The sequence below is a fragment of the Platalea leucorodia genome (genome assembly GCF_965183815.1).
Source record: "Platalea leucorodia genome assembly, chromosome: 4".
Lineage (NCBI taxonomy): Eukaryota > Metazoa > Chordata > Aves > Pelecaniformes > Threskiornithidae > Platalea > Platalea leucorodia.
The window spans coordinates 64,766,852-64,784,937 of record NC_138826.1 but is presented as its reverse complement, the minus strand read 5'-3'; the positions used below and the strand labels follow the sequence as shown (position 1 = coordinate 64,784,937).

Below are 18,086 nucleotides of genomic sequence, written 5' to 3'. Positions count from 1 at the left end.
TGCTAGAACTCCCAGTTATTAAAGTTGTACAGCTAAAGTACATGGAAGTACAATTACTTAAAATGTTTGCTATACTCTTACAAAACCTAAAACTTATTTCACTCTTATTTTTGTGACTCATACAAGCAGTGCTTCAGTGATTTCAAAGAAAAGTCTTCCTGTAAGTCTTTACTCTGGTTAGACAGATATTTTTTTTAATTGAGTTTTCCTTGTAATTATATTTAATTCAGTTACTAGTTTTAGAATTTATAACCCCAGGAAGTGTTAATTCAGCCTTCATTCAAATTTAATGAAAGCTGAAATTACTCAGCATGTTGCAGGTAAGTACTATTTTTTCTGCTGTAAAAGCTTTATTTACTTAAAAACAGATTTACATGCAAGAGTTGTGGTAAGAGAGCTGTCTTCTCAGCTACTGTAGTAACCAACCACTCTTCCAATCAAATATACTGAGATTAAATAAGCAAGGAAAGGTTTCCGAGTTTCAAAGGAAGAGAGCAAAGTAGTCCAGAGGAATATCCAGCGAACTAACGTTCCAAACTTCACCAGTGTAGATGCAATGGTTTCTCCTATTGGATCTAAAAACCATTGATCTCTTGGCATGTACAAAATTACCAAAGACAGCACCTGTCTTTTGGGACGTTCTTGCCTATATGTAATTCTAAATATGAACCGCATGCCGATACCTCAAAATGCATAAACCCTCATCAACATATCCTCCCTTCCCCAACATCCCATCAACAGCTGCCTCTCTTCCAAGCACAACAAAACCATATTGCGACTCTTCATCGGTCTGTTACCCACTTCCCTAAATCAGTGCCTTCCAAAGACATTTTGGCCACAGCTACAGCTTTGATAAGCTATTTAGCATACTAGTTGTTCTTTGGAAGAATACATAGTGGCTAGTCTGACACCATACAAAACGAGAGAAACCTTTTGTTCTAAATTGTCCTAATTAATCGCTCTATTATGCCAGTCAGACTTGCTGTCTTAGTATCCAGATCTAGTATCAGATCTAAACTCGTACCTTGTTTTGTTACTCCATTCCAAATATCTCACATAAAGTCCAACTGTTCTTTGTTCCTACCACAACATTTCAAACTCTCAGGTCAGTAACTGGTAAAGATACAGAAAGTGTTTTTACTATCAAAAAATATTTTTACACATGTTCTCTTTTGAACACAGAAGCTATGAGAATTAGGACCTAGACTAAAATGCGGTATAGGCTCAATATGCTGCAGCAACATCAATGTTATCATTATGATCTGCTCTTCTGCATCAACGTCACACTTCTCATTTTTACTTTCATGGCTTTGCACACATGTTAAACAATTTTCTTCTGTTAAGTTCCTAAATTTCCCTCACTTGTCTACCCTTTAGTCTTACTCAAATTCAGCATTTGCTTCATAACATCTCTTGGGTTTGAAGCTCCTTTCTGCTCACTCTTATGAACCAAGTATAATTAATTTTTATTTCCAAACTTCTCTTCAGCATCCAATAATTTTGCCAAGTCTTTCAATAAATCATAATGTGAAAAAAATTATAAAGGATCGGCTCTTTTGAAGTATTTATGCCCTAGTTGCCCACAACCTGGAATGATTACTTCCAGGAAGATCACAACTGCGTTTCCCATTAGTCTCTTTTCTTCTGGAAAGCTTCCTATGCTAATAGCCAGCACAAAATCCTTAATGTTCTCTTTAATGCTAGCCAGGAAAGCCCTTGTGGAACATATACTAGGGAGTTTTACACTTTCTTTATGCTTACTTCTTTTGCTCCTGAAGTTTTCAGTAGTAATTGCTAGAAAGCACAGCTATGTAAGTACTGAACTGCCAAAATCAGGCTCAGATAAGGTAAACATGATTTTAGATAGATGGCTGGCACTTTAATGAGTTCCAGTTATTTTTCTCACCCCGCAATGCCAGGCTCCATGATATGCCGTTCACTCCTACAGTTTTAATTCAATATGCTAAAAACTATTTTAAATCTGAAAAAAACAAACATTGAATTTGAATAGGTTTTTTTGCAGTGTCTCTTGAATTGAAATAAACCAGTCCTTCCTGACAACACACATATACAGGTTAGTATGGACCAGTGGTTCTAAGCCACAACATCACTTGCACAGAACCCATGGCTTGCCTTTAATTCTAATTTCTTAAACATCCTGCTAAAGCTGCCGAACTATCAAAGCCAAACTAATCATCTCAGTAGAAAATTTCTATAAAATAGCCAAAGTTTTCAACAGAATTTGGATGATCTCTGATCCAATATTTCCTACAAGTTTCGGTATCTTTTCCACTTTAATTCCTCTGATCTGCTGCCCATCTTGCTACTGGCAATTTTTCTTTCTTTTCTCTTTGCTCCTTCAAAGGCAAAACAAGACAGGCAGATTAGAAGGATGTATCATCCTTAAACCTCATAATATTCCCCAACAGGACACTGATCTGTTTAACTATTATTGAGCTAACTTTGCTGTTCCACAACAGACAGCTTTGTAGAATGGTGTAGCTTTTTTTTTTTTTATGGTTCCAATGTCAAAGTACAAAGGAATGTCCAACAACCTTCATTATCATATCAAAATAAATCTGTTCAAACAAAACAGAACTGCACATCACTCATTTCCAAGAGGTAAGGTACATGCTCACTTAGCAGGCATCTAACAAAACATCTAGCTCCATTTAAAAAAAAAAAAAAAAGTCAGCAGAAAAGCACATGAATGTACTACTCTGCTGGTTCAGCAAAGTCTGCTGGTTTGCCTTCAACTGCTGCAGAAAGTATGCTGAGTTCAGCCAGGGAACTTAGCTGAAGAACAGACATGCTTTCTGAACTGCAAGCCTGCTTGTTTTTGTTAGAGAGAGAGAGAAATAAATATGGAATGGAAGAGTAAGACAGATGTCTGAGAAAGGAACTTAAGGAAACACAAATGCTTTGAAGAACCTCCCTGAAATCTGCTCACACCACTCAATAACGGATGATTCCAAACCAGCTGCTGAAATACGTGGAATTTCTCTGTATCTCTCTCCAGCAGCTCAAGATCAGAAGGTAAACAAAAAAGACATCTCCCTCAATTCCAAGGAAGTGCCTGACTTATCCTGACATCACCAAGTTTGGTGGATTCTTCAACTTTTGATACCCTATGATCCATCAAAGTACACCTGATTTTACATGATTATGACCAACCTCAAGAATATAAAGAACCCTTCTTGAATTTTCAATTCCTTATCCAAGTCTCAAATGCCTCAATTCCTCACTTAACTTTCACAGAAAGCAGAAAATATTTGGGGGGGAAAGGGAAGGAAAGACAAAAAAAAAAAAAAACACCACAACCAACACAAAAAACAAACTTCGTCACTAAACCCAGAAAAAATAGTTCTTCTTCTATCACCACTCCCCAAAGCAATATCTTAGAGGACTTCTTATGTAACTAAGCAGAGGTTATGGCATAGGTCCAAAAAAAAATTCCAGACTGCTTCTGCATAACAAAATTATTTGTTATCTTGATTCTCCTCCTAATTTTAAAGTCACTAAAAAAATTATGATCAAATTTTCAATGCAACAGGGACTATTCATTTTCTCAATCTTGCTGGTAGAGTATTGAGAGACTTTGTGTAAATCTCACAACCATCTCCAAAACTCTGATGTTTCCCTGCAACACCCAGGGGGAAAACAAACAAACCAACCAACCCCCCCACACAAACACAAAAAAAGCAAACTTCAAACTGTCCTTCATTAAGAGAACACTGCTTATACTTCCAGAGACTCCCAACTAAATTTCAGTTTCTGGTCAGGTCTATCATTTCTCAGAAATCCAATTGCAAAATTCCTTATAAGCTGAACACAGTTTAATGGTTTTTCAAACATAATTTAATTCCTCTTCCTGAGAGATGATGACAACATTTATGCCTTTAATAGTCAGCGAGCTGGTATCACAAACCTGACTGGGTACTTTCCTCTGTTCCTGAGAGACATACCCATTCATATACATAAGCAAAAAACTCAGCTAAGATTTGAAACAAGCAGACTACACAATAAAGGACCTCTAAGAAGTTGCCCCCAAAACAAATGTATCAAGAGCCAATGATACAGGTCCCTAAAACAGGAAAGCAAAAAAGAAGCATTTTCAAAATAAAAGGAGACCACCATCCAAATGTTACAGGATGAGTTAAAATGCAAGTCACATTGACGTAGTAACCTTTTTGTACTGTTACTATGAACAACGCAGCAACATATAAAGAGGCTGAATTACTTACAGTAAGTTCCTGGAGTTTAATAAAAAGTTTATGAGTAGAGAGATACTCGAGATACTCTCTTACTAGCTAAAAATGAAGACATGCAATATTTTGATAGCAGAGATTGCTAAACTGTGGTCCTACACAGATGTGATTATTCATTTGGAACTGCTTCCACACTAGTACTTTCCTCCTGAAAAACCATCATGAGGAAAAAAACCCAGTATTACTAACCTTCCAGATAAGCAGGTTTTGGTTTTATGACATGGCTATTATTTGATTGCAAAAGGAAGAAGAGGCAGCCTACATAAGAAAAACAAACAAGAAACCCCTACAACATACCACCTTCCCCAATTAGAAGTTTGAGCCTCTTGCTCCGTAACTGTATTGCAGCTACGTAGTGCCATGTTTTGTCATTGCTGAGATAGGAAAAATAAAGTCAATTTAACTAGAGGGTACCATTTTACATTGAGATCTCTTGATGTAGTGTTGTTCAGGTCCCTGCTTCAAAGAGTGCTTCAAGTGCCCTGACCAAAGCACAGAAATTCCCATTCTAATGCCTATTCCTTACTTTTATCTTTTGCTATCACAATGAAATTTTATATCAACAATTAAAAATAGTTTAGAATAAGACAACCACCTTCTTCACATGCATTTTCATCGATTTTAACTTATTTTCTAGAGTAGCTACCCCATGACTAAGTACTTGGACTTTTTCCACATATGAACAGCAAAAAGGCCACACAGCAAGAAGCCAAGGATATGCATACACATCCAAAAGGTGTTAACTTGATTACATGTTAATGCACTTACCTGATTTGATTTCTCTACTGTGCTACTGGGAACCTCTGTGGTATCCTTCACAAAAAAGTTATCTATGATGTGTCTCTCTGCACATTCCTGACCACAAATTGGACAGCGGATAACACCGACTGGGGGGAAAAAAAAATATCTGATTATGCTCACACAACTTAAGGTATATCAAACAACTTCAGAGACAGCTTGTAAGGATAAATACTTTGAAAGGATGTTTTAATACTTTCCTGGCAATAAGGTGTGATGAAAAAGAAGCTAATTCTCATTTACCACTGAAGTAACCTTCACTTGTTATTCCCTGATGATGTATTCTTTCAACCAAGGTCAAGCACCTTTTTGTTTCAATCCTATAAAGAGTTTGTCTTAATCTTATAGAAAATTAACTCATTTTCTCTAAAGGGAATGTATTCCCGTTAGCAATTTGTTGTTATAGAATGGATTCAAGAAAACATTTATTACATATTACGTACACAGACACAGACGTCAGCAGTGTGACATGACTGACTTCCAACTATGTAATGCAAGAAACTGAAATGTAATACATTCAAAATTAATGAGGCAAGTTGTATACAGGAAAAACGGACCTGTATTAATATTGTGACTACCTTCACACTAAGCAAGGGAAAGCAAGCAAGCAAAACATAGGAATAAATAAGCAAGGTCCTCTCCCTCCTCTCCTCTGCAAGACACACTGGGGAACAGTTCTAAGACAGTAATGTACTTAGACTCCTGGTTGAAGAAAGAGCTGAGAACCAATAACTCAAAGGATTAAACAATTAATAGTTTTCTCAAGAGAATAAAAAGGACAAAGTCAAGTTCAAAACTTGGGGTTCGACAGTGAGTAGACCAGTCTGAAATGGAAAAGATCTATAAAAGCATTTTAAAGTAGACACCTTTCCTAGGTGCAGAAAATAGAATGTCTTATTAGCATTGAGGCTTGTTTATCATCCAAGAAAAATCTCTAAAATGCTAGGCATTAACATCTTGTTTTAAGAAAATTATCAGTCATTACCACCAAAAAAAGGAAGGAATTGAAACTAAGTTAGGTTGAAATAATGACTTGGGATGTGGAAATCATCATGCAAAGCCTACACTAGAATAGTCATGTGAGTCCCCACTGAGATGGATTCTAGACCTACAGCTGCCATTTGAGAGGAGGCATGACTTTAGGGCCTCAAAGAAGACCAGAGGCATTGTTTAACCCAATGAATTTGACACCAGTGTATAACTAGGCACTTGCATATTTAACTAAACCAGCATGGGCTTAATTCTGTTCCTGTTTCACTTTTACAATAAAATGTAGAAGTACAGAAACTATTAAATATTTCAATTTCTACAGAAGAACTTCATTCCTTACTGTAAGTGCTTCATACAAGATTTAGGTAACTTTTTCATAACATTCGTCCAATACATGCTAGGGATTTAACTGGTCAACCCACTATAAAGCAGTTCTCTAATAAAAGTCTACCAGTTTTACTAAATTAGCTCTTCATTCTGGAAATTTAGCCAGCAGTTTTCCACATCTGTGCAAGGCATTTCACCTTCATCTGAAAGGCTATGGTGTTAAGCCTGGTTTTATTATAATTGCCATTTTGCTGGTCTGCATTTCAATACGTATTTGTGCAGCGTCTTTTGACATACAAATCGTACATTTCGGCTAAAACTTTTGTAACCTTTTTTATGCCATATCATGAAGGATAATTAAGAAACCTAATTCTGGTATGTCAGGTAGTTAACAGAACTCCAAGTACTGAATTTCTCCTTTTATTAAGCAAATCAATTTACCACAGTCAAGAGTGAACAAATCTCCTAATTCTCAAGCTACATACTTGCTTAAAAAGACTATTTTTCATATTTTTCAACAGTGCTGATTACAAACTGCCCTCTGTTCCCTCGCCGCTCATTCTTAACCCCGACAAAACACAGTGCTCTGAGCGGGCACAAGTGACTGAGTTGGTCTTTGCATGTGTTTGGGAGCAGGGTATAGACAGAGAATGAGACTGGCAAACTGATTCAGCCATGGATGTATTTCTCCTGCTCTCCCAAGCTTCACCTTCAGCCCCGAATCTGCTTCACTGACCCAATGCACTACTGCTTACGCTGAAGCAACATGAGAAGCAGCACGAGGATGGGAAGGGGCCAACACTGCCACTGAAGATTAAACATGGAACCACTGAAACAGATCAGTTGCATTAAGCTGAGTTTATAAATTAGCTAGAATTGAAAACATGGCAGGCCAGGAAGGGGCAAGGGACAAGTTAGGAAATATACTAACGTAAACCAAGCATTTCATTTGCCTTTTCACCAACAGAATACTGCCAACTACCTGTTCAAGAGAGCACTTCAAAATTCTAGCCCGAGGTGGGAGAAGGAGAAAAGGAAAACTGCCCAAACCTCTCAAAATCCTTTTGAAACTTTTTCTAGAATTCCTTATGCCATCCAGCCTTAAGTCGAGGTTTTCTTCTGCAACTGTGTGTGGGTAAATTTGCTTTTGTTATAATCTTGGATTGATGACTGCTACACAAATCAGTTTTAACCCAGGTTTAATCAACTTCAGGACCATCGATTTAAGTGAAAACACCTAATATCTTGATCTCAATGTAACTGGTATAGCCAGGTTACACTGTTACACACACAGCTGTTACTCTATTACACACATAGGCCTTTTTGGGACAAAATGTAAAACACAAATTAGCCAGGCAGCATTACTTTCGGGTCCTTATCTACTATTCTCAATGTATCCAAGGCTCTTTCAGTAATGTACTGCACAATATAAACCATGTGCGGTCTTTTCCTCTCCACTCTCCAAGTGGGAAATGGAAGGTGCAAGCTGAGTGCTGTCTGCATGTTTTTTCATGCGTCTTGCCTTTGAAACAAAAGGGTCATAGAATCATAGAATCGTCAAGGTTGGAAAAGACCCTTAAGATCATCGAGTCCAACCATTAACCTATCACTGCCAAGTCCATCTATACCATGTCCTCGAGCACCACATCTACCCGTTCTTTAAATACCTCCAGGGATGGAGGCTCAACCACTTCCCTGGGCAGCCTGTTCCAATGCTTGACAACCCTTTCGGTGAAGAAATTTTTCCTAATATCCAACCTAAACCTCCCCTGGCACAGCTTGAGGCCATTTCCTCTCGTCCTATCACTTGTTACTAGGGAGAAGAGACCGACCCCCACCCCACTACAACCTCCTTCCAGGTAGTTGTAGAGAGCAAGAAGGTCTCCCCTCAGCCTCCTTTTCTCCAGACTAAACAACCCCAGCTCCCTCAGCCGCTCCTCATAAGACTTGTGCTCCAGACCCTTCACCAGCTTCGTTGCCCTCCTCTGGACACGCTCCAGCACCTCAATGTCCTTCTTCTAGTGAGGGGCCCAAAACTGAACACAGTACTCGAGGTGCGGCCTCACCAGTGCCGAGTACAGGGGCACTACCACCTCCCTGGTCCTGCTGGCCACACTATTCCTGATACAAGCCAGGATGCCATTGGCCCTCTTGGCCACCTGAGCACACTGCTGGCTCATGTTCAGCTGGCTGTCAACCAACACCCCCAGGTCCTTTTCCACCAGGCAGCTCTCCAGCCACTCCTCCCCAAGCCTGTAGCGTTGCATGGGGTTGTTGTGACCCAAGTGCAGGACCCGGCAGTGAGCCTTGTTGAATCTCATGCAGTTGGCCCTGGCCCAACGATCCAGCCTGTCCAGGTCCCTCTGTAGGGCCTTCCTGCCCTCCAGCAGATCGACACTTCCACCCAACTTGGTGTCATCTGCAAACTTACTGAGGCTGCACTCAATCCCCTCATCCAGATCATCAATGAAGATATTGAACAGGACCGGCCCCAGCACTGAGCCCTGGGGAACACCACTCGTGACCGGCCGCCAACTGGATTTGACTCCATTCACCACCACTCCCTGGGCTCGGCCGTCCAGCCAGTTTTCAACCCAGCGCAGAGTGCACTTATCGAAGCTGTGAGCAGCCAGCTTCTCCAGGAGAATGCTGTGGGAGACAGTGTCAAAGGCCTTACTAAAGTCCACGTAGACAACATCCACAGCCTTCCCCTCATCCACTAAGTGGGTCACCTTGTCATAGAAGGAGACCAGTCATGGCAAATAACAGTACCTAACGAATTCATGCAGGTTCATTTCAGAACTTGAATCTAGCCACCTCAAAGAGACACTCTCACACAGATATGCTGCACATCAGCACTGGAATTTCTACCCGCGCTTCTTATCAGTAAACAAATATTACAGTGGAGTGCATCGTATAATCACCATACAGTCCTGCAGAACAGACTGAGGAGCTGGCAGTCCACCAGAACCCACATAACTAAGAGAGACACTAAGTTACTGGGAAGGAAAAACATGGTTTACAATGAACCCAGAATTCAGAGCTTCCTATAGGAAAACAGAGGCAGAAGAGGAAAGACAATGACTATTTTAGAATTAAATGGAAAACACGGGTAAATACAAAACCAATGTATTCACAGTTAAAAAACGAACACTGACTATATTCAAGTAAAGACACACACTCTAATTTAGCAAAGCTCATGGACAAACATATCTCTGTTTCAACATCAGCATTTCTACTGACGTTATCAGGGTTACCTATCATAATTAAGTACTAAAGTTTTATCTGGAAATAGTAATTTTCAAGTGAAGTCTTACTTTGCAATAGTAGTTACAGAATGCAGCTTTTTGTATAAAATGATAAAACTACACATAGGCCAAGCAAAGTTTTCAGCCATTCGTCCCACACAAATTGTACAGTTGTCAGCTATCACAGATCTGACGGGATTTAAGTCAGTTCATGTTATTTATGTTGCTTACAGCCCAAAACACATCAGCATAAGCCTAAGAACACACACCTGTAAAGGCCAGGCTGGAGAGTTATAAACAAGAAATATTGGGAACAGGAGCAGGAAAGTTACTGGATTTGTTCAGTATCTGTTTCTGAAGATGACACATAACATTTAAATTTTTTCATGTGCAGAGTCCTCTTTTAGAATAAGATTTGGTCTAGTAATGTGATGCATTGGGTTTACATGCCCAGGTTTTGGTATAGGGGGGGCAAGGGGGAGCTGCAGAGGTGTGTCCTCTGTGAGAAGACACCAGGGGCTGCCCCCATGTCAGACAGAGCCAATTCCAGCCAGCTCCAAGACGGACCCACTGCTGGCCAAAGGTGAACCAATCAGCAATACTGGTGGTGCCTCTTCTGTATGTGTTTAAGAAAGGGTAAAAAATGCTGTGCAACAGCAGCTGAGAGAGAGTAAGAAAAATGTGAAACAGCCCCGCAGACACCCAGGTCAGTGAAGACGGAAGGGGTGGAGATGCTCCAGGCGCTGGAGCAGAGATTCCCCTGCAGCCCATGGAGAAGGCCATGGTGAAATATTGTCCCCCTGCAGCCTGTGGAAGACCACATTAGAGCAGATATCCACACCGCTGCAGCAGGTGGATGTGCCCTGAAGGAAGCTGCAGTCTGTGGAAAGCCCATGCCAGATCAGGTTCCTGGCAGAAGCTGCATTCCATGGAGAGATGCCCATGCAGGAGCAGGTTTTCTGGCAGGAACTGCAGCCTGTGGGGGACCCACACTGGAGCAGGTCTTGAAGGACTGAAGCCCATGGGAGGGACCCCACACTGGAGCAGGGAAAAAGTGGGTGGAGGATGGAGCAGCAGAGAGGAATGGTTATGAACTGGCCACAACCCCCATTCCCCATCCTTCCTCCACTGCTCCAGGAGGGGAGGAGGTAAAGTCAGGAATGAATGAGTGAAGTTGAAGAGGGGTATGAGAGGGAAGGTGGTTGGTTTGGGGTTTTTTTTTTGTCTGTGTTTCTCACCATCCAAATTATTTAATTGGCAATAAATTAATCTTCCTCAGCTTGAATCTGTTTTGCCCATGATGGTAATTGATAAAACAGTCTTTATCTGTCTTGTTGAGGGGGAGGAGAGAGAAAGAGCCACTTGGTGGCTGTCTGGCAGCCAGCCAAGGTTAACCCACCACACATAAGTTTTAGAGACAGACCTTAATGGTTCTCAGGGGTTTTGTTTGGTTTGGGTTCTTTGTTTGGTTTTGAGGTTTTGTTTTGTTTGTTTTTTTAAAGCTAAATGTTTTAAACTAGAATTCTACCTCAGTTAATAAGAGAACTGAGGTGGATCTGAAAGAGATGCTGGTTTGTATGTAACTTTGGAGGTTTTATATGGAGAAGACAGTGCTCTGTCACGCCTGTCAGTTCGAGTGTCTGGACAGCACTCTTAGTCATATGTTTTGGTGTTAGGTAGTCCCACGAACAGCAGGGAGTTGGACTTGATGATCCCTATGGGTCCCTTCCAACTTGAGATATTCTAGGATTCTATGATGCAACCTTAGAGAGATGAGGAGAATACATAACCTCATGCCAATTACAATATCCGTACCACTTTGGAGGTCTCATCCCATTTAGAATATTGCTAACCATAGAGATCTTCTGCTTCTTCCTTTTCCCAAGTAAGAAGGACTCAGAAGAGTACTGAGACAGTGTCATTGTCCTCAAACTAGTCTACTAGATGTCACCATATACTACAGTAGCTTAAGAGAAATTTTATTTAAAAGATAAGAGGATTAGAGTCTTTTGGTATCAACAATAAAAATGGAAACAGTGTACAATAAATATCAGCATATTAATGACATGACAATTTGAATAGATTATTTCTACTATCCCAAATCATATTATAGATATATTTTGTATGTACAGTGATGATTTGATAAAGGAATCACAGACATGGTTTGAAACCTTTTTTTCCTCATCCAGTTTTCTAGCACAAAGGCTTAACTCGGACCACAGAGAAGTATCCCTTCCTAGGTCCTGCAGTAGTAACAAAACACAACACTGCACACTAAGGATTACTTCTCTCCCCAGCCTACTAATAGACCTGATAGAGGACTTTGACTTCTTTTGGTGCATAGAGTCAGGTTGGTTTAAAGTCAAAAGTGGCAAATAGTATCAAGACAGATGGCTGAAGCAAACACAGGAGCACACATAGAAGCTTTTTGCTAACAAGCCAACAGGTGCTGTAGCAAGCAATTAACTCTAACTTTTCTGAACAACCAAAAGGACAATGATATTTTCCAAAGACATTTCTGCTTTTCTGTATTTCAAAGAGTTACAATAATATACAGGAAGAAAGAATGCAATACAAAGGCAAGTTAACGTAGCTCCAGCATTTTCTTACTACATTCCACGTATGTATTTGTTTTTAATGTTCGTGTTACACCTTTTTTCCTCATAAACATTTAATTACATTTTAAACTGTTCGTTAAGCATGCATAGAATGCAATTAACCTCTGAATTAACATTTCTTCCACCAAGTCGCTCTGCAAGACACTTTCTTAGTGCTACAATGAATCAAGCTTTTTTTTTTTTTTTGTAGTATTAAGGTTTGGAAGCAATAGTGCAATAGCTTCCTAACCGTGCTTAATCTTATGGCCAACACTTCCTTCCTCTTGTTTCAAGACACCTGCTGCCTGAATTGTACCGCAATTTACTTCAGTGCTTTCAAGGCTGGGAACCCCAGCTATTACACCATGGTCTGCTCAAGAAGGTTCAAATTCTGAGTAGCAAGGTATTAAAAACCATTTAGTTGATTTCCTTACATAAATTGGTAAGGAAAGTAATTCCTACTCTAATGAAACTATAGGAAAAGTATACTATGTCATCAAAACAAGAACTACATTATTGCTTTAAAGGAAAAAATCTCCAGACTATTTTGCTCTTCATTCCTTCCCTCCTCCCAAACAGCCACAGTTTTGATAAAAGGAATGAAGGCAAAAGAGAAGAAAAATCCAGAAAGCTGCAGTACAGACCATTATTAACCCACACACTGTGGGATAATATAATGAAATTTCACTAACCCAAAAATCATTTCTGCAATTGATATTTGCTACACCAAGTATATATTCAAGTATATTACTAAGCCAGCCTAAATCTAGTATTTTCACAAAAGACAAAAAAACAGTAGCTTTAAATAAACATTGTCAGAGCAATTATAATGCGGCAGCATCAGAAACAGCATCAGATTCAGGTTAGCATTTTGGCTAACACTGTTCAGGTAAGGCACATTCCTGGACGATGAGGCTCTACTGTTTATCCTGATCAAATTGGGGGTAAGGGGAACCTCTAACTCCACATTAATGTTCTGATGCTCAACTAATTCTTGACCTCATCAACTCTAACGAGCTTTGAGATATTTGTGTGTGAATTGAACAATATAGTTAGGAGGCTTCTGAGACTATGTTATTTTTTTAGTGAACAAAGTAATTTTCCTTCCTGAAGATTCTCTAAAAGAAGACTTGCTATGATAGCAAATTGCCAGAAATAAAAGAGTTGACACTTGGTATTTTTAATGTCATTTCCTTTCAGAATGTCTGATGTTGCACTACACTCTAGAGACACAGGGAATATCTGAGAAAACCAGATCTAGTATTACTTAAAAGAGGAAACAAGTTCAGATCAAGCTGCCTTTCCTATTCCTCCTTAGAGTGTGGGGGGATGGGGAATTGGGCAAGGGTGACCTTACATTTTCCTAAAATTGCCTGAAGCAGCATCACCTATTATCATCTACATCCTGCAGTTTAAAAGAAACAAACACCAAAGATGATCCAGCAGTGACTCCAGCACACCAGAACAGCTACAGGAGTAGTTAACCAGGGACTTTCGGCCAGTTGTTCCATTTTTGATTGGACTTACCCTTCCCCGATTGCCAGTTTGTTTCAAACCCTACGTTTCTGTCTCAACCTTTTGTCAAGCTTCAGTCAGTTGCCAGCTGACTTGCTATCCTTCCTTCCAATTTAGAATATTCACTCCTACAGAACCTCGTTTTCTCTAGCGGTAACAAGAAACCTTTTTTCTGGCTCTAACCATCATCCATATTATTCACATCAAACGCAATCTACTGCTTCCAGTCCTGTAGTGCCCATTACAATGGGGCAAATGCCGGGGGGAAGAGAACCATGAAAACCCCACAGGATTCATCTGTAAAATAATTGAAAATTTCAGTGTGTTTGGGCCTGAAGCACTGCAAGGTTTAGTGGATACGAACCAAAAAAGAAAAAACATCTGAGAAGTAGAGAGCACAAAAAAACCCCCATGTATTGTTAGAAATAGGTAAGGTTCCTCTGTAGTCTTAGCACCTACTGAATCTTCAAAAGGGCAACACTGCAAGGGATAAGATAACACACATTAGAATGCCTTTCACTGAAAACAGTCCCATTTTACATAGGTTTAAGTTTTCAAATTTAACAATCCTAACAAGAACTGTATAGCTTGCTCTCCTTTAATAACCAATTATTACATCAGTACCTTCATTCAAAGGTATAAAACAAAGAAATCCATTGTCTATCAAGAAGGAAGAGAGGCTTGAAACCGTTTGTCCTCCTGTCTGCGCACTGATGCAAGCTGAGGGAGAACCTAAGTCTAGGTAGGCAGTCCACTGAGCTTTGAGAATAGGTAAGTATTTCCAATGGGTTGACTTGTAACTGTTAGTTTCTAACATGAAACCACTACAGGAAGTAAGATTTTAAAAGCATGCTCACCTGTTTGTTCTTGCTCAGAAGAATGAAGTTCTTAAGTGTCAGGGTTTATTTTTGTCAAAATAATCCTATAAATTGTTTGTTGGGGGGGGGAGGGGATGTTTGTTTTGTTTTTGGTTTTGTGTTTGGGTTTTTTTTGTTTTGTTTTGGTTGGGGGTTTTTTTGTGTTGTGTGTTGTGGGGGTTTTTTTGGGTTTTTTTGTTTGTTTGTTTGTTTTGTTTTGTTTTTTGTTTGGGTTTTTTTTTTTAAATGGAACAAGCATTTCCAGAGTACTCCAGTGGGCAGATAAAAACATATTACTTAACTGGGGAGGAGTTCCATAATCACCATCATGATTATCCTGAGGATGGCAAGTGATAAGATCCCACATTTTCATCTACTCCTTTGTGCCAGGATAGTTGTTCGTGCAGCTGTATAGTGAGCTGGATCAAGAGCATGTGGCTCTTGAGTAGGAGGAGTAGAGGGGAAGACCTCCACCCTTTTTAGCAGCAGCATCCATTCATATAAAAATCAAGCAGCTGTGGAACCTTACGTTCAGACTTCACTTGAACCAGGCCCAGACATCACATTGGTAACAAAAGTAACAAAGCCAGCTCTTGGGCCCATTCATTTCTATCCCATGCCAACACAAAGATTTATGCTGCCGCACAATGAGCCAGATTAGGGAATACGACACAGATTAAATGGGGTTGTGCCAGGAGACAAGAGTTGGTTTCCGCCATAACAGTTCTCACTGGTTACAGGCTCACAATGCATATGCCTCTTCAAGGAATGCTATCCTGCATTTTAGACATGCAGGGGAAACCACACCACATTCTCACTCTTCTTCACAAGTTACACACTGCATCCACGGCAATGCCATCTCAAGCCGTTCAGAAGAACGGATTTACGGCATATTATTGAGCTGTATTATTTCCAGCTCAGTTCTCAATTTCCTGGGAGTACATTCCAGACTACTGAAGCATCCTGAGACAATAGGAGGAGACTGCTCTGGTCTGTCCCAGTTTCGGCTCATTTGCGTCTTTGCTGTAGCGAACAGCCACAATTCAGAGCCAATTTAATAAAGCCACTGGATGATCATTTGTAGATCCAAAAGGGTATTTTTGTTTGCAGATGCAAAGTGTTTTACTAAAAAAGGAGCGCTTAAGGGTTCCCTTTCTTCAGTACAGATCAGTCAAAAAAATACTAGCGTTGTAAAAGGGAGCTCTCTGTTACAGTGCTTGGAAGCAACTGGTAACTAATTTTCCCTAAAACGACATAGTCATTACAGAATAAATTAATTAGGCTTGCATAAGGCAATTTTTCCCAGTTTTACAGGAACCTTGTTTGAAATTTTAACTATACAGATTTCAGAACAGAAAATACTAACAGCAAGTCGCACATACAGTTAAAATTTTTAAAAAATGGGTAGACTAGTTATCATTAATAGAAGGTATGTTAGAGACTGAAGACAGTGCCAGCTGTAAGATTTTTAGCATAACTACACAGAACATCAGGGCATTTCAATCATGACCTACAGAATCTTTTCTCCTCTCGCTGTGTAAATAGACACCATTAATATTTGCAAGGTTTTTCATTAAAATGCATGGGGTTGAGGGTAAACTGGTTATATTTACACAGGTCATGTTTTTCTGTTAAAAACAAACACTTAGAAAACTTAATTTGAGAGACGATATTATGTGCAATAACATCTGAATCAATTTTTAAAATAATTACTGCTTTCCTCTTGTTTCTCATTAAGCCAATACTGGTGCTGCAAATTTGGCAACTTCTTCAAACCGGTTTGTTCCAGAAAAAGCTGCTCCTATCTAGTTCTGACAGCCTGCTGCTGCTAGTGGAGGGGAGACAGGTTAAACCAACAAGCAAGCACATCTCAAGGGGAAACTGGCACCTACTGCCAAAATACAAACATTCAAAGCAACCACGAATCTAGCAGATAAGTTTATTAAAATCAGAATGCTTTCTTTACCACCCTTTAAAATGTAAATAGATGAAAACCAGACAAAGACTACTAGCTGTAATCCCCCCCTCTGGAAGAGTGTTACAGGCCAGGTTTTATGCTGCAGTGCATTGACTTTCTTGGAAAGCACTGCAGAGCTGAATTAAAATATTTCAGCTGCTCTGTGAAATGGTTCATTGTTTCTGCTATACATGCCCAATCTTCAAACATTTGAAATATTAGGCTTCATAAATTGTAAATTTTGCAAGGGCTGACTCTTCAGCCACTTCTGAATACCTTAAGAAATTCTGAAGAGAGAGTTTATGTTCACATCCAAGGCTGTCCAGTGCATTTCCTTCAACAACACAATTATAAGAAGTGTCATAATGGTAACAAAAGGAAATACTGCTGTTGTGGGATAGACGATATTTAAGTACAAGATGATGAATAAAAAAAACTCACTGCCTTGCAATGAACGTACTTAAACGATGATGCAGAAGCTGCCAACAATTATGCCAATTGTCACTGCTGACTGTGATGAGCATTTCTTTCATCAAAATTAAAATACATTCTTTCAAGTCCTGAAATTGTCAAGTGTTTCCAACTTACATGTAATGAATTCAAGCATACAAGATGCAAGGATTTTTAAGATTCGGTGACATTCTTGCATCGTTTTCTCTGAGCAGCCTAGTATTTAATTTTTCAAGTTGCTAACATTTTGAAAGTGTGTTTAATGCTGTCTAGATTCATACATTCTACTGAAATACCATTTTGCAGACACTCTAGGTTCCTGTCAACAGTGCTCAAGTCCATTGTATCCATGTGCTTCTAGAACAAGGAAATTAATACCTTTCTCCCTGAATAGCAGCACGTCAGCATGTTGTTATTACTATTTAAAAAAAGATCACTGGGGTAAAAAATTTCTTTTGCCAGAAACTCTGGTATGGAGATGGACCCCGCCTTAGAGTTGTGAGAACGACACAGCTAGTAGTCATTTCTTTGTAGCAAGAAATTCCATAGTCTGGTCTTCATTTTTGAGAGTTCTCATCTACTACAGGCTGACAGTTCAGTAGTTGCAGTACAAGGCATCTGTTACCAGAAATGATAGTTATAAAAAAGTAGGTAAGCAGATTATCATTTGGGCAGTTGGAGCCAGTCACAAGCCAAAGAACCAAGCCTTTCTGGAAGACACTGAAGGAGTTGGTTCTTTTTAACCCTTTGTTGAAAAGATGAAAACTATACTCCAACATATGACACTCTTCACCGCTTCACCCACTTCCTTCATTGAGCCCCAGATACCATCATGTCCCCATCAACACTGAGCAGATGTGAAGGTAAAAAAAAGCCTCAAAAAACAACTTCCAAGAATCTGGACCATATTGAGGGCACGAAGTTGGAAGCAGTAGTGGGAACAACAGTAGGTAACAGGCTTTAGTCACAGTATTTCAGGAAAAATGTCATCAAAAACAGGAACACTAATGCAATTCAAGGCCTTTGGCTAGCTCACGTTACTCCCTCTCTTCTTCGAGTGCTCAGATGCACCCACCTGT

General features: G+C 39.7%; 1 protein-coding gene across 1 annotated transcript in view; it reads right to left on the bottom strand.

The window, feature by feature from the left end:
• Positions 1-18,086, bottom strand: part of TRIM24 (tripartite motif containing 24) — a 66,247-nt gene that overhangs the window by 34,573 nt on the left and 13,588 nt on the right. The window contains exon 2 of the mRNA XM_082310402.1: positions 5,037-5,155. Within this exon, the coding sequence (XP_082166528.1) occupies positions 5,037-5,155 (119 nt within the window). The remainder of the gene's footprint in view (positions 1-5,036; positions 5,156-18,086) is intronic.